Source organism: Leptonychotes weddellii, chromosome 8, assembly GCF_054177405.1.
Source record: "Leptonychotes weddellii isolate Sample4059 chromosome 8, ASM5417740v2, whole genome shotgun sequence".
NCBI lineage: Eukaryota > Metazoa > Chordata > Mammalia > Carnivora > Phocidae > Leptonychotes > Leptonychotes weddellii.
Genome location: NC_138376.1, coordinates 54,422,683 through 54,447,231, shown reverse-complemented (window position 1 = coordinate 54,447,231; position 24,549 = coordinate 54,422,683). Strand labels below are relative to the sequence as shown.

The 24,549-nt window shown below is 40.5% G+C and overlaps 1 protein-coding gene across 1 annotated transcript in view; it reads right to left on the bottom strand.

Annotated features, from left to right (window-relative positions):
• CD109 (CD109 molecule) overlaps positions 1 to 4,952 on the bottom strand; it is a 113,999-nt gene extending 109,047 nt beyond the window's left edge. The window contains exons 1-2 of the mRNA XM_081828545.1: positions 4,471 to 4,952; positions 3,206 to 3,378 (exon numbers count right to left, since the gene is read on the bottom strand). Coding sequence (XP_081684671.1) covers positions 3,206 to 3,378; positions 4,471 to 4,544 — 247 coding nt within the window. The 5' untranslated portion in view covers positions 4,545 to 4,952. The remainder of the gene's footprint in view (positions 1 to 3,205; positions 3,379 to 4,470) is intronic.
• Between the last annotated feature and the right edge of the window lie 19,597 nt (positions 4,953 to 24,549).

The following is a 24,549-nucleotide window of genomic DNA, read 5'->3' as shown; positions in this document are numbered from 1 at the left end:
GGTGGTGATGGTGGTGATGAGGGTGGTGGTGATGAGGGTGGTGATGATGGTGGTGGTGGGGTTGGTGGTGGTGGTGGTGATGAGGGTGCTGGTGATGGTGGTGGGGTTGGTGGTGATGGTGGTGATGGTGGTGGTGGGGTTGGTGGTGATAATGGCAAGTGCACTTCAGTGTCTCAATCTCACCACTGAAGAGGCATTAATATACCTTTAGAGAATGTCACAAAGTTTAGTAGAAACACTTTTTCTAAAGGGCTACTGTTCACCCAAAAAACCACATAATTGATCCCCAATAAATGGAGAATTCATATATTTAAAAATGAATAAATTAACTATAATGTAATTTATCAGTGCTGCTGGCCTCAAGGATGGAAATGTAAATAAAATCTTCCCTGTACCTGTCAAACAAATAAATGAACTCTTCCTTGACGACAAGCCATACTTTTCTGCCTTTTTTATTTTTTTAATTTATTTATATTTTTTCCATTTTTTAATTTTAATTCCAGTGTAGTTAACATACAGTGTTATACTAGTTTCAGGTGTACAATATAGTGAGTCAGCATTTCCCTCTGTTACTCAGTCCTCATCAAGATAAGTGTACTCTTACTTAATCGCCTTCACCGATTTCACCCATCCCTTTTTTAAAGTATATTCTGCAATTTGAATCCTTTAGCTGTTACCATTTCTGACACAATTAAGCTACCAATGCATTCTGGTCATGGTGAAACATTGCTCTACCCTGGAACTTTCTAAAAAGACCCGGACTGTTAGAAACAGCCACTCAGAAATAATACCCCTCTTTACCCAGCCCTGCTGGAAGATGAATCTTTATTAGAACCAACCTTTTCTTGGAGGCCCTCATAAAAAAGTAATGAAATAATCAGACCTAAAATATATTTATTTGCTTGTGTTTATGTGGCAAGGGAGAAAAAAATGAATCCTAGGAGGATCTCTGGATTTAGAAGATCCATCAATTTAAAATGCTCATTTGTCTACATATTGCTGCAACTGGAGAAGTCAGGTTAAAAAAAAAAAAAAAAAAAGTCTTGGTCCTTAAGTCCTAACATTACAGGAAGCATCTGCTTTGAGAACAATGACTCACGGCCTCTGATAACAGAGTAACCTTCTCCTTTGAAAGAGAGAGAGTGCTCCCAGAAATGGCATTTTCAATGAAACTGTAGGTCAACAGAGTCAGAAAACAGCCACTAAAAAATGCATTTTCTCTCTCTCTTTTTCAAAGATTCATTCTGCTCTCAGGATAGTGTTGTCTGACCCAGTATTGAGCACTTTAGCCTTCCCAGAGACATATGACCAACTCTCTTCCCAAAAGAAAAATCTAAGAAAAAAGTTTTAAAATGAGCCACAGTCCCCCCTTCCCCCATCTGCAGGGTTGGTACTATTTGCAGAAAAAAGAAAAGAGACTGATAAAGGAGATTGCAGAAAAGATAATGCAGTAGAAATTCTAAAATAAGAGTATACAAACATCTGAGGAAAGCCCAAATATTTATCAAAATCATCCATGTTATTCTGGACCTCTGCATTGCGGTAAAACTGCCACTCTAGAAGAGCCAAAATGATAATTCTTAGTGGATAAATAATGAATGTGGAACTACATTAAGTATTGTCTGCTCTGACTTAGTATTTCAATATTTTCTTTAGCCATTATCATAAGACCAGGATTCATTCATTTTCAGAAATAATAGTTCAATAATGAAAGCAAAAGTCTACCCTCATATAAAAGGAAATAATGCATCCTGCATCTTCTTCTTCAGTATTACTACTGATAAATATTAACAGCTGGTGTTAAATTCCTCATAGGTGCTGGATACTAACTTTCACTTTATACCTGCTCTGGAAAGTAAGTTTCATTATCCCCATTTTACAGGTGAGGAAATTGAGGCTCAGTACAGTTAGGTAACTGCACAAGACCATACAACTGGTGCTAAGACAATCTCAGATCTTAAGCACTAATCTACATTTCCTCTCCAGCGAAACAAGGCCTCCCACTTTCCTGACATAACTCCCATGAAAGACAAAGTGGCTTGGCTCCCATACACATCACCTCTTCCTGACTTCTATCCCAAACTTACCCTCCTAGTCAGTCAACCTCCAGTGGAGAAAAAAAAAAAAACACAGATATAGATAAACTTTGATTTTACCTTCTTTCATGATGGTGTTAATTTCTCTATGTTAGTAGAGGATCAACATTTATAAAATGAACTATTGTGGAATCCCGTCCACCCTTCATTATGTGCCCTTAAATTAATTTTTTAAGATAACTCTTAACATTATAGGCATTAATGCCTCAATCTCTGCCCTCTGATGAAACATCTAAACATGCTTCTAGTTAATGGTGTTTATAGTTAGGTGGTAAGATTATGGGTGATCTTGGTTTATTTCCTTTACTTCCAGGATGTAAGCACCAAATATATACTACTCTTTCAATTAGAAAAAAAATACAATAAATGTTCATTTTAATGGGAAAAAAAAGCTTAAGTATTTACCCCCAAAATTATTTTTCCCTTCGTAATAAAAAGAAGACATTCATCGACCCAATTTAATCCTAAACCAGATTTGAATCCAAATTTAAGAGATGTGGGTTCTTTTACAAATGACTCTCACATTTATCATTTTTTCCTGTACCTTAAAAATTAAGAAATATTCCATAAAACTGAACTTTAACACTGTGTCGCTCTTTTCTTTTCCACAGGCCTACTTAATAAAATCCTTAGTACTCAATAAATATAAACATGGTTACATATGGTTTACATAAACTATATATAAATATATATCAGACTATTGACCTTGCCCATTTCCCTCTCTGGGCAGTCACTGGCCTACATTTCCCAGCCTCCTTTGCAGCTAAATGTGGCCACCAGAAGAGGAACAGAAGTGATATGAGCCCCTTCTAAGCCCATCCCATAAAAACCTCCCACATGAGAAACTCCATGCTCTTCCCCTGCAGACTTGGAAGACACATGTTGATGATGAGGGAGCCACAAAGTGGAAGGAACCTGGGTCTGTGAATCTCAGCTTGCGGGAGCATCCGGGAACACCATTTTGGACTCTACGTGAGCAAAAATTAAAAGTGTACTACTTAGAACACTGCAACTCTGGGGTTTCTCTGTTACCCTACCTAACATGTGGCTTTATTAACACACTGCAGTTACTACTACAGAAGGGTAAGACTTCATCTTGTTTATCTTACCTTTTTCAAAGACTCCTTCTGCTTCCAGGACAGAGACAGTGAGGTTGGCTGCCATCTTGACCAACTCGGCCTTCACAGTGACCTGGGAAGGGCTGTGTTCTAGAAGCTCTACCCCAATAGTCACATTTCCTCCAGGCCTGACGATCCCTGGGGCTGTCACCAGAAACCTAGGCCTGAAGTTCCCAAGAAGAGGAAAAACACAGTTTCTTATCTTTACATCTCCATTCTTTTCCGATCCTCAAATTTCATAGATAGTGAGATCGACTCTCCATACTATGCCAATTGCAATTGTTCCAATTACTCCAATATTGCCCCACTGTTCCATTTAGCAACTGCACTGAAATGCTATTGAGAAAGGAATTCTCATAAATCAATCTTAATGCAATAATTCCTGCACCACTAGAGGAGAGCATGTGTTATTATTTCCATTTTATAAACCACAAACAGCACAGGATGAGCCTCAGTGTAAATAGCTTACACTGGGGCATGCAGAAGTTACTGGCAACGTACAAGCCTCTCAACTTCTCCTTTACAGACAACCTCATGCCAGTGTGATTTTTTTCTTGGCTTAAACACACACACACACACACACACACTTTGCGGTTTTTATTCAAACCTTCATTCATGGGCATCTGCCCCAGAAAACATCATCTAACAAATACCACTGACTGAAATATACCATCGGAAATTAAACGACCAGTGGTAAAATGTCCAGGGGTAGCAGTGCATAAAAGTCCGCAAAAACAGCACTTTCTCTTCCCAAGCCAAGGGTAAAGGCTCAACTGCAAAAACCCGTAGGAGAGGGGCACTTCCCATTCAGGTGGGTGTCTCATTAGTTATCTTCCTACAGTGTCTGCACCCGAACCAATTCACCTCAGTCACACCTTGCCAATGCCGAAGCTGAGAGACCTAGTTTAGAAAAAAATACATCACACGCCTTTGAGAAAAGAAGGCACGCTGTTCGGGAGGGGGGAAAATGTTGAGGAAAAGGCAGAGGCAACATGTACTAAAACTAAAACGTGTCTCTAGAAAGTCGTTATGGTCAGAAAGACGCTTCAACAACTTCCACGGGTGGAGAAGGTGACTGTCCCACGGAGAACCCAGGGGCAGCGACAGACGGTCTACCCTGCAGGCCGGTGCCCGGCTGGGGAGTGCGGCCGCGGGGCCGGTTCCCACCCGCGGCCGCACAGCCACCGCCCCCTCCGCCCGCCCGGCCCCCGGCCCCGCGCCCGCGCCCGCGCCCGCGCCCGCGCCCGCGCTCCTACCGTGGGGCCGCGGCCAGCACGGCGGTCCACACGCACACGAGGTGGGCGGCGGTCAGGAGCTCCCAGCCCCGCATCTCGGCCGCGTCTGCCTGGGCCACCGTCAGCTCTTGGGGAAATTCGCGGGCGCCGCGGGGTGTGGCTTTCCACCTCCTCCCCGCTTTTTTTTCCCCTGACTCTGGAGTTTAGCAGTCTGAAATGGGCGCGCCTAAAAGCGGAGTGAGAAGTCTAAATTGAGACAGGACTTGGTGGCTCCACCCCTCCCACCGGCATCACAATGGCGCTTCTCGCTGCTCCGGCCAGCATCGAAAATCCTGGTGGGGCGCGGGGTCAGAAAGCTGTCTCTAAATGCGGTCAAGCCCAACCTGGCCCCGGCATCCCTGCTCCCCGCGGAGAACACAGGGCGCCCACTTCCCCGGGGCTGTTTACACTAGCGCTCTACCAGCGATGCCCAGAGTGAATAAACAGGCCCATCCTTGTGAGGAGATATTCAGAGCAGCTAAGCGAAGTGGAAAAAAATCATTGTCCCCCAGACTATGAGTCATAATTTTAGAGAAATGGCAAACACACACACACACATGCACACACACAGACGCCAAACCAAGGTATTTTCTGGGGAGTTGTTTAACGTATATGAAAGGACAGGAGAAAAACTATTTTTACTTAAAACACAAATGAAGGTATTTTGTTTGCCTCTCCAGGAAAATGCTGTGGTTTCTCCGTTGGAAAAAAAAAAAAAAAAGAGCAAGAAAGGAATGCTGGCACACGCAAAAGTTAGGTGTTGCTACTTGGAACTGGGAGAAGCAATTATCCAGGGAGATGCTTTATATTTTTGGCTGTCTCCACACACATTTGCTACGGACAGCATTCATTAGAACTGTAAAGCTGGGAGCAATTTGTAGAAACACAGTTAGGATTGGGGTGGCTCTCCTGTCCCAGTAGGACGGTAGCCGTGGTGCAGCAGTTACTGAGCTTACCCAGCTCCTCACCACCCTGGCTTGTCAACAGCTCCTTCTCCAGTTCTTTGGCACTGGCACCATCTTCCGATGACTCAGGTTTCACCATGACTACACCATAAAAGCAGAGAACTACCAGAAACTGTTGGAAAACAGGCACATTCAGTCCCTGACAACTTTTAAGTTTCTAATTCGTGGAGAAAAGTTTTACATGGTGACTTTTTCATGCAGGGCAAAATGCACAAGGAAAAGAGGTCAGCAAAGGGATGTCACGTGACAAAGCTATGTGCTAAATAAGGGAGAAAGTAGCACCTAGACAAACTGTGGGTTTTGGAATCCAGGAACTTGCTTTCCTCCCTTTCCTGTTCCACCCTTTTTCACCCTGCTGAACGGCTTGCAGAGGTCCCTTATGTCCCTATGTCTCCTGTAGGCAGGCTATCTTTAGTGGCCGGCTTCCTGTGCAGGCAGGACTTGAGGACAGTGAAAAGTGTCTGAGTGGATCCTTGGGTAGAGATCCTATCCTTGACAGAGCTATCACTGCTGATCTAGTCTCCTCCCCTATGTTGTTCAGAGTAGAGGACCAAGGTCAAGTGTGAGCTAAGCCCAGAGATCTAAACCAGTGCTTCTCAAACTCTAACATGTATGAGAATCACGTTGGAATGCAAACTCTATTTCTGGGATGGAGAATGAGATTCTACTTTACTTCAGTATACAGGGGGTCACAGAAGGTCTACAAATACAGGCAATTTGGGGGCACTTTGATTTAAAAGAGAAGTTGGGAACATGGAGAAAATTATTTTCAAGCTTCACAGAGATGGATCAATAAATTCAGGTTTATTCTAGAGGCAAGCAAATGCATTACAAGAAGACCTATAGAAAAGCTTAGAATGACCTAGTTATTTTATAAAATTAAATCTGTGCAGATCTTAAATTGATGTACCTCTCTGTTTATTTCTTCCTTTTCACAATACACACTTGTTGAAAAGCTTAACCGTACAGAAATTTAGCCATGTAGATTTGCATAGAGATGAAGCTACTACATGCCTGGTACGCAGTACTCAATAAAAATTTGTTAAAAGAATTAGCAAAAAGGTTCATCTCAAAGGCTTTTTTTAAAGTTTTTTTTTTATTTACTTGAGTGATCTCTACACCCAACATGGGGCTCGAACTCACAACCCCAAGATTAAGAGTCAGATGTTCTACCAACTGAGCCAGCCAGGCGCCCCTCAGAGTCTTATTTTAATTAAGAAAAATTAAAAATAGTCTGAGATTAACAATAAGAGATAGGGTTAAATAAATTATGGTATATCCATGCAACAGAATACTTGAAGTAATTAAAAATTATGTTCTTGAATTGGAGACTAATTATCTAGAGGTAAGTATTCATGATACACTATTGGGGGGTACAGAATCTGTTTCATAAAACAGAATTTAAATATGATTCCATTTTTATAAAAATAAAGTGTATTTATGTATACATACACATTGTAGATATATGCATTGAAGAAAGAGTTGAAGGATGCTCACCAAAATGTTGTATGTATCCTGGTGATTACCTCTGCCAAGTTTTCTATAATGAGTATAAATATCATTTTCATTTAAGAAGAAAACTACAAAAGGGTACTGTTTTACTAAGAGGTCTTTAAGGCAACATCTTAGAAACCTTTACATAAAATTCATGAATTTTAATACTAAAAAAATTATGTGTGTTCCTCCCATGAAAACGGGCCTTTGGCATAAGAACTCCCCAACGTTCCCGTGTGCCTCCTGACCTGTCTTTAGGCTGTGGCTCAATGAGAAAGCAGAACCAGTATGAGACTGATCCTACCCAACCATGGCAGCCGAGGAGCAGCCATGGCCTCTGTGTCCAGTGTCGAACCTAAAGTCGCTCAAGGTCAGCCAAGGGGAGAAGAGCTAAATGTGGACAAGAACAAGGAAATATGAGGGAGAACTGGAACCTATGTCTCTCTTACCACCTCCAACTTTGATGTCTCGGGTAATCTGCAAGAGAAGCTGGTATCTTTCACCAAGAGCTGCATATGCACCTCGCCCAGAATTCAGAAAAGCTCAAGGAGGAGATCTTCTAAGAATTGGAGGAACACGGGGCCTCATTGCCACCCCACACCCACAAAGTGAGCTGGCAGATCAGTTAACAATGAGGGCCAGTGGCTCACCTGCCTGGCACCTTGCACTAACCTTCAGAGAGTAAAAAATACGGCTTCTGCTTCACTGCTGGCTTTCAAGTTCACACAAAATGTCTCTTGTGGCCAACACCAACTCAGAACCATACAGGAAGGGAAATTCTGAGACACTGAGCTCCATCTTAGATGAGTTACCATAGTACAAAGCTACCAAAGTTTGTGCCTCAACAACTTGACAGCTGTATATACCCTTTTTAACCATATTTAACTTAAAAAACAAACAAACAAAAACAGAAAAACTATGCTTTCACCTAGCATGATGCAACTTTCCCTCATACAACCAAACACAACATAACCCTCTCTCCAAGAGGGGATATAAAGTTCCTTTAACTGTCTTTGGATTTTGTTCATGCCTCTTCTAGCTGAATCACATTCTCCCTTTGAGACCCTATAACTTCAATATCACAGTAAAAGGTAACTACTATTAACACATATGGTATAAGAATGACAGGGAGGAGAAAAATATTGGTTAATAATGTATACAAATATATTTATATCAAAACAAGAAGGAAATGCAAATAACTAGTACAGTCCTTATTTCTGCTACTGGTCATATGGAGGTAGATGGTATTTATAACTACCTTCTTCCACTATCTATTTCTCTGCCTTCAGTTCTTTCCATGGTTCTTTTTATGGTGAGGTGACCCAGATCTTCATTTCTGAAGGATGTAGGCCATTAACAGTTCTCCCTGTATTGTATTATTGTTTTCTATTGACTTTAATCACAGAACCTGGGAAAAGAACTAAGAAATGCCCTAGTACATCTTCTGCATTCCAGAAATACTTCTAATTTTCACTGTGTAGTAGCAAATCCTTGACAATCAGGATCATTCACTCACTTCTGCCAATAGAGTAACCTCTTCTTTGGCTATTGATTCACTGGCATGAGGAGCCCCAAGTGACCAGGTGGCAATCTCAACTGCCAGTTAAAGGGGAACATTGCAGTGTCCCCTACTGGGAGCATTGCTGTCTTGGAAACCAAGACCTCTGCACCAGCAGAGCCCAGTGCTGCTCTGGAATGGGAAGCAAAAATTTTAATAGTGGATCACTAGAGGTAATAGAGGAACCACTCTTATTCCACCCCTTTATTCTAGTAAAGCTGCCTTTGGGTGAAATATTAGTTGCTGATTTAGAACATAAACCACATCCTAGAGTCTATTGTTTGATTTTTTCACAAATTTGTAACTTTTCAGAAATATTGTATATGAAATTAGTGTCAACTTCTCTTCATCCTCTATTTGAGAACTATTTCAATAGATTCCTGCACAGAACACCAGAATATTCCCTGAGACTCTTTTTTAACCCAAGAGCAGAAGGAGAAAGTCCCTGTCCACTGGAAAACAAGGAATGATGTTGAAATTAACAAGGAATAATAATATTCCTTGGAATAATAATAATGAGACTTATCCTTAACTTTCTTTTTTTTTTAAAGATTTTATTTATTTATTTGACAGAGAGATAGCAAGAGCAAGAACACAAGTAGGGGGAGAGGGAGAAGCAGGCTTCCCGCCCAGCCGGGAGCCCGACGTGGGACTCGATCCCAGGACTCTGGGATCATGACCTGAGCCACAGGCAGACGCTTAACAACTGAGCCACCCAGGCGCCCTATCCTTAACTTTCTATATGACAGTCCAGAATTTAAAATTAGAGCTCTACGTCCAACCAAACTATCAAACAAGAGTGAACATTGAATAAAAATATTTTCAGAAATGGAATGGCTCAGGAACTTTGCCTTCCACAAATTCTTTTTAGGAAGTTACTTTAGGAGGACATATTTAGCAAACCAATGAAAAAAAAAAAAGCCAAGACAAAAGAAGATGTAAGACTCAGGAAAAAGTATATATAACCCCAGAGAGCAATGAAGAGAGAAGTTTCAACAGGAAGAAGAATTCCAAGAATAAGGCCTCAAGGGGGAAAAAGGGATCTTAATAGAATAGATAAACATGATGGAAAACTGGGGAGGGGTGGGGGAGGTTAGGGGTGAAGACTACAACAATGTAATGTAGTGCAATAAAAGGGAAGGGGAATTAGATACTTGAAGGGAAAGAATGCTGAATAAAAAAGGAAGTATAGGGGTGCCTGGGTGGCTCAGTCGTTTAGCGTCTGCCTTCGGCTCAGGTCATGATCCCAGGGTCCTGGGATCAAGCCCCCCATCGGGATCCCTGCTTAGTGGGAAGCCTGCTTCTCCCTCTCCCACTCCTCCTGCTTGTGTTCCTTCTCTTGCTATATCTCTCTCTGTCAAATAAATAAATGAAATCTTTTAAAAAAAAGGAAGTATAGCCATAATTCATCAGTTGGCTCTGCAGTAAACAATAATTACCTAATTATGTTGATGTAGGAATGGTTTATTGGTTTGTAATACAGAAAATCAAACTCATTAAAGAGAAAGAATTAAGGGTTATTCTGCTTTTCCTGCATGAACTGTATCACTGGGTAACCAAAGAGTAGATATGAAGAAATTTCTCCTTATAAAAGTTTTCCAGCTAATAAATGTAAAATGAATGTTAGAATTAGAATAGCACCATATCACAGACAGCCCTTATTGAATCAATAGATCTAGACCAGTGCTGCCCAAGAGAACTTTCTGTGCTGATAGAAATGCTTTATATCTGCCCTAAAGCCACAAGCAACATGAGGCTAGGAGCATTGTTGACATGTGGCTAGTGCAACTGAGAAACTGAATTTTTAATGTTGTTTAATTTGAATCTATTTAAATGTAAATAGCAACATGTGACTAATAACAACCACAATGGATCATGCAGACCTAAACAGTCATCATAAATGACTGCTAGTATCACAAAAGGAGCCCTGTCTCCCAGTAGAAGAACCCCTACCACCTAAGAAGTGGTCTTGCCAAAAAATTGAACGTGAATCAGATCAAGCTTCTAGATTCAACTACCAATCTGCAAAGAAATATAAGGGGACATATTAAGCACCACACGGATGTATTAACAAAATCCAGACCACAGGAAACTACCAAACAATCTAATTTCTTCAACAAATAAATTGCAAGGAAAATAAAAGAACGAAAGAAACTATGCATTTAAAGGGAAATAAAAGACAATTAATAGCCGGGCGCCTGGGTGGCTCAGTTGATTAAGCCTCTGCCTTTGGCTCAGGTCATGATCTCAGGGTCATGAGATAGAGCCCTGCATTGGACTCTGTGCTGGGTGTGGAGCCTGCTTAAGATTCTCTATCTCCCTCTGCCCCTCTCCTGCCTCTCTTTCTCAAATAGATAAATAAATCTTTTTTAAAAAATAAAGGATTTTTATTAATCGTTTACATTGGAGTTCTATTTTCTGAAAGGGCTTCATCTTTTGGAAATACATACTGAAATATTTGTGGGTGAAATATTACATCTGGGTCTGATTTGCTTCAAAAATAATACAAGAACCAATTCAGACCTATTAGATGGCTATTATAAAAACAAAACCTGGGGTGCCTGGGTGGCTCAGTCGTTAAGCGTCTGCCTTCGGCTCCGGTCATGATCCCAGGGTCCTGGGATCGAGCCCCACATCGGCTCCCTGCTCGGCAGGAAGCCTGCTTCTCCCTCTCCCACTCCCCCTGCTTGTGTTCCCTCTCTCGCTGTGTCTCTCTCTGTCAAATAAATAAATAAAATCTTTAAAACCAAAACAAAACAGAAAATAACAAATATTAGAGAGGCGTGTAGAAACCTTTGTTGAAACCCTTGTGCGTTGATGGTAGAAATGTTAAATTGTCAGCCACAGTGGAACACAGTATGGCAGTTCCTTAAAAAAAATAAACACAAGAATTACCATATGATCCAACAATCCATTTCTGAGTATATGCTCAAAAGAGTTGAAAGCAGGGACTCAAACAGGTACTTGTATACCCCTGTTCATAGAAGAGTTATTTACAATAGCCAAAAGGTGAAAACAACCTAAATGTCCATTGACGAATGGATGGAAAATTAAATGTGGTGTATCCTTACAATGGGATATTATTCAGCCTTAAAAAGGAAGGAAATTCATGCTACATGTTGGGACCTTGAACACATGCTAACTCAGGGAAATAAGCAAGTCATGAAAGGATAAATGTTGCATGATTCCATTTATATGAGGTACCTAGAGTAGTCAAGCTTATAAAGATAGAAAATACATTCCACTGGTGGTTGCCAAGGGCTGAGGAGATGGGGGAATGGAGAGTTATTGTTTAATGAGTAGGAAGATTCAGTGTGGGAAGATGAGAAAGTTCTAGAGTGGTGTTGGTTGTACAACAACATGAATGCACTTAATGACAAAGAATTTTACACTTAAAAATGGTTAAAATGGTAAGTTTTATGTTATGTATGTTTTACTAAAAAAAATGATAATACAGAAAGGGCCAAGCAGGTGCGGCAAAGATGGAATTATATGGCTTGAGTTGATGACTGTTGCAGCTGGATAATGGGAACATAAGGATTCATTATACTCTTCTCTCCACTTCTGTGTATGTTTGAAATTTTTCATAACGAAAATATTTTTTGTACCAAAACAATATTTATACCAAAAAAATCAGTTTAGAAGAAAAAAACTAAAACAGAAAAATAGCTAATAAAACTCACCAGAAAAATGTTATCACAGGGAAAATGAAAATTATGACCAAAAATTGTGTCCCCAGTTACCACAACCTAAGGAAGATACTTAAGTAAGTCTTCACTGTAGAAAGGAAGAGCCAATGGAAAGATCAAACTCGAGCTAGAAATGCAAAGGAAGAAAAATCTTGGTTTCAAGTTACTTCCTCTGGAAATAGACAATTGTAAGGGAAGAGGACTGCTGGTTTTTCTTTTGTTTTTCTACTAAGTTTGTAGAATTATTTGAACCTTTATTTTTTTTTAAAGATTTTATTTATTTTTTTGACAGAGAGAGACACAGCGAGAGAAGGAACACAAGCAGGGGGAGGGGGAGGGGGAGAGGGAGAAGCAGGCTTCCCGCAGAGCAGGGAGCCCCATGCGGGGTTCGATCCCAGGACCCTGGGATCATGACCTGAGCAGAAGGCAGATGCTTAACGACTGAGCCACCCAGGCGCCCCTTATTTGAACCTTTAAACTATGTGCATAGGAAATTGTTTTAACACTGTGTCAGATTTTTAGACCTCACCAACATTATATGCACACCAAAGGTTAATTGTCACACCGACCTAATACATCTGCTTTGTTCTGTTAACTTCTTGGCTTCTCTTTGCTTTTCATTTTCATTGTTCACTTTTGGTTTTTGGACACCTCCTGTGTAACCTTAGAATGAACACTGTAGACTGGCTACTAAAAAGGGATCCAGGGGAGCCTGGGTGACACAGTCAGTTAAGTGTCTGCCTTAGGCTCAGGTCATGAACTTGGGGTCCTGGGATCAAGCCCCACATTGGGCTCCCTGCTCAGCAGGGAGTCTGCTTCTCCCTTTCCCTCTGCCCCTCTCTCTCCCCTCCCCTTTTATGCCCTGTGCTCTCTCTCTCAAATAAATAAAATCTTTTAAAAATATGTAAATAAATAGGGGCGCCTGGGTGGCTCAGTCGTTAAGCGTCTGCCTTCGGCTCAGATCATGATCCCAGGGTCCTGGGATCGAGCCCCGCATCAGGGTCCCTGCTCCGCGGGAGGCCTGCTTCTCCCTCTCCCACTCCCCCTGCTTGTGTTCCCTCTCTCACTATCTCTCTCTCTGTCAAATAAATAAATAAATAAATAAATAAATAAAATCTTTAAAAAAAATAAAAAATAAAATTAAAATATGTAAATAAATAAACAAAAACAAAAAGTGACCCAATTGCCTCCCTCTGCCATATATTCCTTTGTCCAAGCAGCTGCAACACTAACATATGCCTTTCTAGGTTCAATTCAGCTAGATGTGGCCATGTGACATAATTCTGCACAATGATACATAAAAAGAAGACTGCAGAGAATGCATTCTCTCCCTGAATAAAAAAGCAATGCCTCAAGAGAACAGACCCTTGGCTCATCTGCTTCCATCCTGCCCAAAACACAGGCATTAGACCTTGCAACTCAGAGGATGAAGAAAGCAGAAGAAAAGAAAGGTAGAAGGTACCTGGATCTCGGAGTGCACTAGTAAGCAATGGAGCAGCCCTGAACGGCTCCAAATGCCACTTCCCCATCAGTTCATCTCCCTGTTGGAGGGAACTCTGAGTCAGTGCCAAGCTGTCAAGCCTTTGCCATCTGGGACTCTCCCCTTGGGTGAGTTTAGCTAGCTGTATGGCGAGCCTACTATTGCCTCAAAGCTCTCCACTCCCCCTTCCCTCTCATTGCCCTTCCAGAACACAAAAGATGATCTTCCGCATCTTGTCCTGCCCTCACAAAACCAACACACCCTTCACCAAGGTTAAGCCTTCTTAGAACAGAAGGCAAGTTCTCCACCCATTCTTCAATATTTTTCGAGTATGACAAACCCTTCCACTGTCATGTTTTAATCTTAAGTTTCATCCAATCAAGCTTCAGGGGCTGTTATGAGTATATTTACCTCCACGTGCTAGGATGTGTCTGCTTGTTGACCTTCTATCAAATCACAGATTTTTGCAAAAAGGAATTGTATAACAGAAAGAGAAGAAAAACTATATAAATAGTACTACATAAATCTGTTCCTAATATATTTAGAATATAAACCAAGTATTCAGTGTACAAAAATAAAAATGACTTGAAATGGAAACAAACAAAATAGAAATGAATCATGAATCCACCCATATCCTTGGGTTTGTGGTGCCCAGCTTTACTCTCTTTGCTGACCTGCCTCCAGATCTTAGACCCAATTCATCCATCATGGCTTGATTTGCTTGCCTCCAGACTCACCCTGAGCCTGTGTGTATTCATGCGTTTTTAGCTCATTTAGGCTTCTGCTCCCCTCCCAGGGTCAGCTCGCCCCAGAGCCACACACAGTTGCTTTTCTCAGTCCCCTGCTTTCAAGGCACCAAATACACACTTTGACTTCTGTAGGGCCCACCACCTAACTAGTCTTGCATGTGGTCTCTCACAGAAAGGCGATGTTTTCATTTTCAATATGTTAAGAAATCAGATATTAAGGAGGACTTCGTTTCAGATGCATCTTTCAGTTACTGAAATCATTTATTATTGCATACTGCCTTTTTTTCCTCTTAATTTTTCCTTTTCTTTTAAAATAAGCTAGGCACAAGCCATGGATCAGGACCATCGGATACTTCGGATACACCAGATACTTGGGCTTTAGCTGGGAGAACAGCCTGCCAAGAGAAAGAAAACAAATTGACTCAGGTATCCTAAATGTCCCCAGGAGCCAGAGCTTAGCAGAAGCTTATTGAAGATGACAAGGAAAATGGCATGCTCTCCTTTTGCAAGATTAAGGAAGTCTTGCAAAAGGGGTCTTCCTCAAAAGTCAAGATAGGATTCCTGCATTTTCCTTCATAGAGATATGGCAGCAAAGAGAACTAGAGCTACAGAATTTTGCACAAATAATGGGCCACCCTCCTTAGCCATGGACTTGTAAGGGACCAGGACCAAGACAAATGCAGGGAGGACTGTCCCCTCTACTCTCTGTCATGTACACAGGGACTAATGGATAAGCAGACCTCAGTACATCCCATTCAAGAATAGGCAAATGAAGTTAAGAAAAACTCAACTGAGAGGGCTTTGTGATTCGGCTTTGTTCCTTTCTTCTTTTTTTAACTTAAAGACTTTTTTTAACTTAGAGGAATTATGTGACAACTCCTAACGAGTGCAATGCCTCTTTGTTCTCTCCTCCATCCTCTTCCTCTCCCTCTCTAGATATTTGATATTGTCTGTCCAGAAGCAACCATCATTGCGATTTAGAATACATCCTTCCACTCAATACTTGTACTAGCAAGGTTGAGTACATTTTCACATATTAATTGCCATTCTATTTTCATCTTCTACAAATTGCCCCATGAGATCTTTTGTCCAATTTGTATTAGGTTGTCCTTTTCTCACAGATTTGTGGGAACTTTATATGTTCCAGATTCTAAAATGTTATCCTAACACATAAGTTACAAATATCTTCCTCAGTCTCTGGTTTTTGTTTATTCTCTCCTTTGTGGTACAGAAGTTTTTAATCATGGCATGGGCAAATTTGTCAGACCTTTATTTAATGGGTTGTGCTCTCTGTTAAAAAAAAAAATCATCTCTTCTGGGGCACCTGGGTGGCTCAGGCATTAAGTGTCTGCCTTCGGCTCTGGTCATGATCCCAGGATCCTGGGATCAAGCCCCGCATCGGACTCCCTGCTGGCAGGAGGCCTGCTTCTCCCTCTCCCACTTGTCCCTGCTTGTGTCCCCTCTCTTGCTCTCTCTCTCTCTCTGTCAAATAAATAAATTAAATATTTTTTTTAAAAATCATCTCTTCCTACTGCAAGGTCAAAAAGATGTTCTCCTATATTTTCTTCAAGTTGTCTTAAAGTTTTTTCACATTTAGATTTTTTTTTTTAAGATTTTATTTATTTATTTGCGAGAGAGAGAATGAGAGACAGAGAGCATGAGAAGGAGGAGGGTCAGAGGGAGAAGCAGACTCCCTGCTGAGCAGGGAGCCTGTGCGGGACTCGATCCCGGGACTCCAGGATCATGACCTGAGCCGAAGGCAGTCGCTTAACCAACTGAGCCACCCAGGCACCCCACACATTTAGATTTTTAATCCATGTAAATTTTTCTTTATGTACAGTATGAGCAAGGTATCTGATTTTACTTTTCCATATGACTCCACTGTCCCAATAAATGTGTTAAATAATGAATCTTTCTTCAACTTATTTGTATTGCTCCCTGAGCAGAATCTTCTAGTTCTTCAATATTTTTTCTCCATTGCCTTCTACAGTAACAAAAATTTTAACTGGAAACCTGGGCACTCAGAATTAACTACATTTCCCAGCCTTATTTGCAACAGAATATGGCCATGTTCTAGCTAAAGAGTTGTTAGAGGAAGTAGCGTATGCAACCTTCAGGAAATGTCCCCAAGGGGAGAAGACATACCTTTTTCCTTCCTAAACCTCTTTCCTTCTGGCAGAATACAGACAAGTTGGTTGGAGGTAGAGAAGCCATCCTGAGTCATTAGTGTAGTTTAGAAAAGTTGGCAATGAGCAATGGTATAAAAAGTTAGAAGGGGGCACCTTGGAGCCTCAGTCGGTTAAGCCTCCTTCTCTTGATGTGGGCTCAGGTCATGATCTCAGATCTTGAGATCAAGCCCTGCATGGGGCCCGGCACTGAGCATGGAGTCTGCTTGGGATTCTCTCTCTCCTGCTCCCTTTCCCTCTGCCCCTTCCCCAAGGGTGAGAGAGTGCTCACTCTCTCTCTAAAAAAAAAAAAAAGTTAGAAAAAGTCTAGGTTCTTGACTGCTTTGCATTAGTAGGTGAGAAAGAAATACACATCTATTCTGTTTAAGCTATTGACATTTTGAGTGTTCTGTCACTCATAGAAAGAAATTCTAATATATGTATATTGTTTTGCCATAAATGCCTCAATCTATTTCTAAGCTCTCGTTTCTCTTATATTGATCTATTTATCTATCATTGGACCAGACACCACATGCTTTACTTAATATAATTTTATATTAAGTTTTGATGTCTAATAGGTAAATCGCCTCCCCTAGTTTCTTTTCAGAATTGCTTTGGCAGTTTTTGACTATTACTCCTCCATATTAACTTTAGAATCTGTCTAGTTCCATAGGGGAAAGTGTGATGGCATTTTTATTTGAATTTCCTTTAACATATAGATAATTTTTTTTTTTTTTTTTTGCGAGAGAGAGAATGAGAGAGAGCACGAGTGGGAGGAGGGTCAGAGGGAGAAGTAGACCCCCCGCTGAGCAGGGAGCCCGATGCGGGACTCGATCCCGGGACTCCAGGATCATGACCTGAGCCGAAGGCAGTCGCTTAACCAACTGAGCCACCCAGGCGCCCCTAACATATAGATAATTTAAGGAGCATCAACACCTTTATGAAATTGAATGTTCCCATACATGGTCATAGTATAGCTCTAGATTTATGTTTTTATGTTTTACAATAACATTTTTCACTTTTTCTCGGTAAAGTTTTGTATATCCCTTGTCAGATTTATAGTCCTTGATGTTACTGTAAATGGTATTTTTTATTGCATTGCCTAATGGGTTACTGATAAAAGATACCATTAATTTTTGTATGTTGATCTTATATTCAGTAACCCTGCTGAACTCTTATTTGTCCTAAAAGTTTGTCTACAGGGCGCCTGGGTGGCTCAGATGGTTAAGCATCTGCCTTCGGCTCAGGTCATGATCTCAGGGTCCTGGGATCGAGTCCCGCATCGGGCTCCCTGCTCCTGGGGAGCCTGTTTCTCCCTCTGCCTTTCTCTCTCGCTCTGTCTCTCATGAATAAAAATAAAATAAAATAAAATAAAAAATCTTTAAAAATAAAAGTTTGTCTACAGAGTCTCTTGCATTTCCTTTAATTAGCTTCCATCAAGCAACCAGAGGGACGTGGAAAAAGCAGAGTTGAATTGACTCAATGGTGACAGCATGAAGGGTCTTGAAATAGAAGAGTAGTACAGGCAGGAAGTTTGGGTGCTAACAGAAGAGACTAGCCAGTAACATGGTAACAGGACAAACAGGGCAGAGTTGGAATTCTGAAAAAGGGTACAAGCTAGCACACTTCAGGGGGATATGCTAACACTGGAGCCAGAGGTAGGTCCATGAAACCCCGGAGCTGAGGGAGAGGAGAGTAGGGTCTGGGAAGATAAGATTCAAGCATCAGAGACAGTCACTGAACCAAATAAAATCACTCCCATGGAGATCATTTAAGGCAGATCCATTTGGGCCAAAAATAGACTTTGTCCAATCTGAAGAAACTTGGGAGTAAAAGTTGCTTTGTTTTAGGTGAGACACTGCATACCACTACTGGAATAAATATCATTGCAATACACGAAGAAGTATGGTGAAAGAGAGAAGAACTGGATCCCAACCAGGGATGGACCACTGGAAGCCACCTTAGACTGAAACCTTTTGACTTCTCATAAACACTGAAAAGAAAGGTAATTTTGTCGGGGCTGCAGTGTCTCTCCAGGGATTGCAGTTAATAAACCCTTCCTTACAATTCTCATCACCACTTCTGAATTCTGTGGTGTTTTTACATTTTCATTACAGTGTTATATGAGTTTTAATACAAGGTTCAGAATGTTAGAACTGCAACCCGTCTGAGTTCTAGGTGTCTGTCTAAGGGACCCTGAAATCCCATTAAGATAGGAAATAGCTCTATTGTCTGGAATAAGACCCTTAAAGGTCTAAAAGCAGAAATCAGAAGGAATCATAGGTCCATAAAGTGACAGATGCCTGAATTCACTTGACTTGCATTCTGAATCTAGGAAAAGCCTGCTGCAAATGATCATCATCATCACGCCTGTGGCCAGGGAAGTAGCCAGACTTTTAACAATGTCCAGGTACCCAGGGTGCCGCCATTCTGCCTCAGCCTGCCACCTAGTGGTCATAGCAGTTGATGCAACATGTTCCTGGGGTCATCACACGATCCATATATAGCTTCATCCTTTTCTGGGCCTCTGAGTCCATGCTTACTGGGTCAAACCAAGGGAGAGAGGGAAGTAGACACTCCTGTTACAATGTGACAAGATAATGCAGTTAGTGATAAAATTATTATGAAAAGATATTTCCAATAATAAAGAAATATAATTCTTACACTTGTTATATAATTTGGAGTTTCCCTAAAACAATTGTTTTAATGTCACTTGCTTAAACATCAGTGAAATGGATCATCAATAACCTCAGCTTATGCCACAGTTAGATGATTGGATCAGCTATGTAGAATGCTAGGATGCATGAAAATAAGACCTCAAGGGTTTCATGATCACCACCCTGATCTTGAGTAGCCTTGTATTCATCACTGTAGACATCATGCGGACAAAAGAGTTTCAATTTCCCTCAATAAAAATTGAAGATAATCTCAACTTAATGCCAAGCTCAATCTTAGGATAAATGCCATCCATCCTAAAACTACCTTTCACTTATACTTCTTGGAGAAGAGTTTCTCCAGGACCTGAAAGTAGGACTAGGTTGCTTATTCTAAAATATTTTCCGTTGTATTTAGACCTTTGCTGTGAAAAGAGGTTACTCTGAACCAACAAAAAGACTCTCAGCGTAGACTTGAATGATCTCCCAACTTGAGGTATCTCCAGAAGGAGCAGCTTTGGAGGACAGCAAGCCACCAGGCAGACTCTGGAGTAGAGCTGAGTAGCAATTTCAGGCCCAGGTCTAAATTTGGAGCCCAGTTCATACAAAGTCATCTGTGGTAAGGACCATTCACAGCCCATTCATAGCTCTACCTCTAGTTTATATGCATTCAAAAGGCATCATAACCCAAAACTCCATGATGATGCTAATCTCTAATTTGGAATTAATCAGTGCTATCCTCTCATATATTAGGGTTTTGTTTATTTTTACTTCTTTGTTTTGGTTTTAGACCATTAAAGTTCTTTACTTCTTGTTGACTCTAAATCATTTATTAAAATAAGCCCACTTTAGGATAATGCTGAATAACAAACTGATCTTACACCTTTAAGTGCAAAAAGAGGAGGAAAGGAAAATGCACATAAAGAGGACATTCCTCCTCCCCATAATTTAGGGGGATAGGAAAGGAAACAAATCAGCATTCAAGGAACACTACCCTGCTCCAGATATTTCACCATCTTGTATATTACTTAAACCTTCAGACAAACTTAGGAACTTGAGAAGATGGTACCTCGGTTCAGATCCTTTCTCTACCGCTTGTCGTCTGTGTCCATGAGCAAATTGCTTACCATCTCTAAGCCTCAAGGTCCTTGTGTGTCAAATAGAGAGAACACCTTGGAAGAGCCATAAAAATTAAATGAGAACCTGGCACAGAACAACCACATAACAAACTGTAGTAGTCATTCAACTGAAGCCAGGTATTAATTCCATTTTATGGATAATAAAAAAAAATATCACTTCTAAATTGTTTTAAACTCACTGCAACTTAAAAAAAAGAAGAAGAAGAAGAAGAAGAAGATGGGGGCGCCTGGGTGGTTCAGTCGTTAAGCATCTGTCTTCGGCTTGGCTCATGATCCCGGCGTCCTGGGATTGAGCCCCGCATCAGCCTCCGGATCCCCGGGAAGTCTGCTTCTCCCTCTCCGACTCCCCCTGCTTGTGTTCCCTCTCTCGCTGTGTCTCTCTCTGTCAAATAAATAAAAATCTTTTAAAAAAAAGAAGAAGAGAAGAAGAATATCAAAAATCTACAACTAGAGCCATTATCTAGAAACCATAACAGCTAACGTTCCATTGATTACTACAGAAAATAAAAAGAAGTGCTAGTGCATTTCTTTCTTTTTATATAGATTTATTTTTTTAAGTAATCTCTACACCCAAAGTGGGGTTTGAACTTACGACCCCAAGATCAAGAATCACATGCTCTTCCAACTGAGCCAGCATCTCTAAAATCTACTTTCAGGAGACTCAGGTTTGTTCATTTGTTTTACACATACTGGGTTTAGAATGAACTATCAGAAAGGAAAAGATTTATCTTCTCTCTATTTTTCCCCAGCTCCTATCAGAAAGTTTTAAAGATTCCTAAACTTTGAGGAAATAATTGCTAGTACAATTTTGTTTCCTGAAGATAACTAAATTCTCTCTAAATATCTCCAGCAATTCCACTCATTCCCAAGGATCCAATTCCAGGAATTCAGGGTTTCCTTAAGCAAGGCTGAAGTCCCAAGTATATTTCTGTGAGATGCTCTGGTACTGCCTTTGTATCCCTTTTGAATTTCCACAAGGTCCAAATTATTACATTGCTAATAAATTAAGTAATATACATCAACCCTGGTCAGGACATAGCAGAATGAAGGAGTTCTATCATTTGCAATGGGGAAAAGAACTTAAGACCCCTCATATGTAGGAATTGATCTGAGGGCACCAGCAAGTTTGCCTAGACTGAGGGACTGTTTCCATAGAAATACCAGGCATCTTGATAAAAATTTGTCAATCCCCAAAAATACATATGACATGGGAAGTTTGGTGATAAAAATAAACATTAGATTTTATGGTTTTCACCAAATGAAATCTTTTTTTTAAAGTAATTTGTTGCTTCCAATCAAATAAAATGTGTACTATTTAAAACAGAAAGTTTGCTTCTTGATAACTCCATTTTCAATCTATTATATGCATCAGTCCACAGATCACCAACAACACTGACAATTCTTTCCACATTGCCGTTTAAAACATAGGAATTAAAAGGGTAATAAGCCACAGAGGAGTAGTAGATTATTTTTATTTTTTAAAGATTTTATTTATTTATTTGACAGAGAAAGAGACAGCGAGAGAGCGAATACAAGCGGGAGCGGGGGTGGGAGAGGGAGAAGCAGGCTCCCCACGGAGTAGGGGGCCCGATGCGGGGCTCGATCCCAGGACCCTGGGACCATGACCTGAGCCGAAGGCAGACGCTTAACGACTGAGGCACCCAAACACCCCAATAGATACCTTATTTTTAAAAATTGCATTGATCAAGAGAAATTATTGCCTCAAAGGATAGAAGCATCATGGCCAGGACACAAACTATAAACCAATAAGTAAAACATTCTAAGAGAACATCCTTGAATCTATTCTTAATCAGATATTTCCCTTGAGTTCTCATTATTCCTGAAAAGAGCTGGAACATGGCTTCTTCAGAACATATACTTAGCCTAAAGCAATTTTAGAAAATGATATTTTCAAAATGTTTGTTGTTATGCACTTTATAAAAGTCCTGGAAATGGACACCATTGAGTAGAATTGAAAAGCATTAACTCTGCATTGGCCAGGGAATTTATTAACATGTTTGAAGATTTTCATAACAAAAAAGGGTTTTTGGCATGTACTTTGAAATGTTTTTAAGGATTGTGCTGATCTGTTCCCATCATAACTAAAGGGCATGGGAGACTGGATTAGAACACAATCTAGGTTTTCAAATAGGACCATCTGCTGCACAGCAATGAAGGGGGACAGGGTGGGGATGACTGAGTGGTAACTAGAATACCTACTGGAACTAGGTAGTTACTGGAATTCCTTTTCAAATTTCACGTTGTACTTGCAATCTCATCCAAACGTAGGGGAATTTCCTTAAACCTGAGTCATAGCATTCAAATTATACCTTCCCTTGCCGAAGTAATCAGAAAAAGGCCAACAATAAAAAAACACAGCTGAAGCTATCCTAAGAGTTCCTTCAAAGATTTACACAGTTATGATAGTGTTAATTTCCTTAAACCTGCATCATAGCATTCAATTTATTCATTCCTGTGCCTTAAGTAATCAGAAAATGTCTACAATAAAAATAATGACTCTGAGATACAATTAAAGCTATCAGAAGTAATGAGGTCCGAGGACAGGCACCCTACCCCAGTCCAAACCTGCACCACTTTTGGACAGCCCTCTACATGTGAATTAAGACTGAGTTTTGTTTCCAAAAATGTCCTTGCCACTTGGTACTTTTTAGGAGAAAGTGTCTTCAAAAGTTCTTTTATCCTTGTTTTTTTCTTATTTGTATCTATCTGCCTTCTAATCCTCTGGGGTTCCCATTTCCAACCCTTGGACTTGATAGAATCTGGCCTCCTTAGTTCTAAGGCTGCGCCTTCTCTAGCATAACAATTAACCCCATCCTCAGACCTTTCCCACTGATGATGGGTTCAGATCCTGGGCCAACAAACTAACCAACACCTAAGCCAGGCAAATTTTAGCACCCTACAAATAAGGAGTTACATAGATGATCCACTGGAAGACAGCATGGGATCTGGAGTAAGATGAACACACGTTCTAATCCTTGTGCTTAAGAAAGTTACCCTCTACTGAGCTCAGGTTTCCTTAGCTGTAAAATGGGAATATTGATACCAAGACCTACAAATGTCTTGATCATTAAATAATATGTGTGTTACCATCGTGTCTGACACATAACAGGTACTAATATTTTATTTTAATTTATTAATTTCTTCTATTTCCTATTACACTGGTCCAATGGGGGGGGGGGTATGTTTTTACCAACAAGTTCTAGCTTGCAAGCACTGTTGGCACAGAGTTATTTCATTTTATTTTATTTTGTTTTATTATTTTATTTTCAGAGTTATTTTAAAACACTAATAACCTTATGGGTATTAAAGAGGGCACGTTCTGCATGGAGCACTGGGTGTTATAGCAAACAATGAATCATGGAACACTACATCAAAAACTAATGATGTAATGTATGGTGATTAACATAACATAATAAAATCAAATTTAAAAAAAACAGCAAGCCATTGAAGGGTATGGGCTCAATATTTAATGCTTGCTTAATTAAAATAAATCTATACATTGAAAACAAAAAACAAAAAACGAATAACCTTGGGGCGCCTGGCTGGCTCAGTCAGTAGAGCATGTGACTCTTGATCTCAGGGTCATGAGTTCAAGCCCCATGTTGGAGGTAGAGCTTACTTAAAAATAAAATTTAATTTAATTTAATTTAGCTTAATCTAAAAAGAAATTAATAACCTCAGTTTCTGGCTTTACTCTGATCACCTCTTCTCCTTCAGGGAAAAGTGCTCTCCACAGCCCCACCTTGTAATATCCACGAAGGATAATTTTTTCCTTATCAATTCACTGGTGCCCTTCTCCATGAAAAGCGTTGTCTGGGGTCTGCCTCTGTTGACATCACTGTAGCTAAGCTGACAGCTTGGCTACATGACAGGGATTATGTGACAATAATGCAAGAGACTACTGGGATTCTTTGTTTCAAATAAACACACACTAATGGAAAAAGAAAGGTAAACTTTTCACAGATTAAAAACTTTTCTTCCAGTTTTTCTATCCCTCAAAACACTTTGGGAACTTTTCCCTAAAACTATCTTAAAAGCCTATTAAATCTTTCTCCGGGGGCGCCTGGGTGATTCAGTCGTTAAGCATCTGCCTTCGGCTCAGGTCATGATCCCAGGGTCCTGGGATCGAGCCCCGCATCGGGCTCCC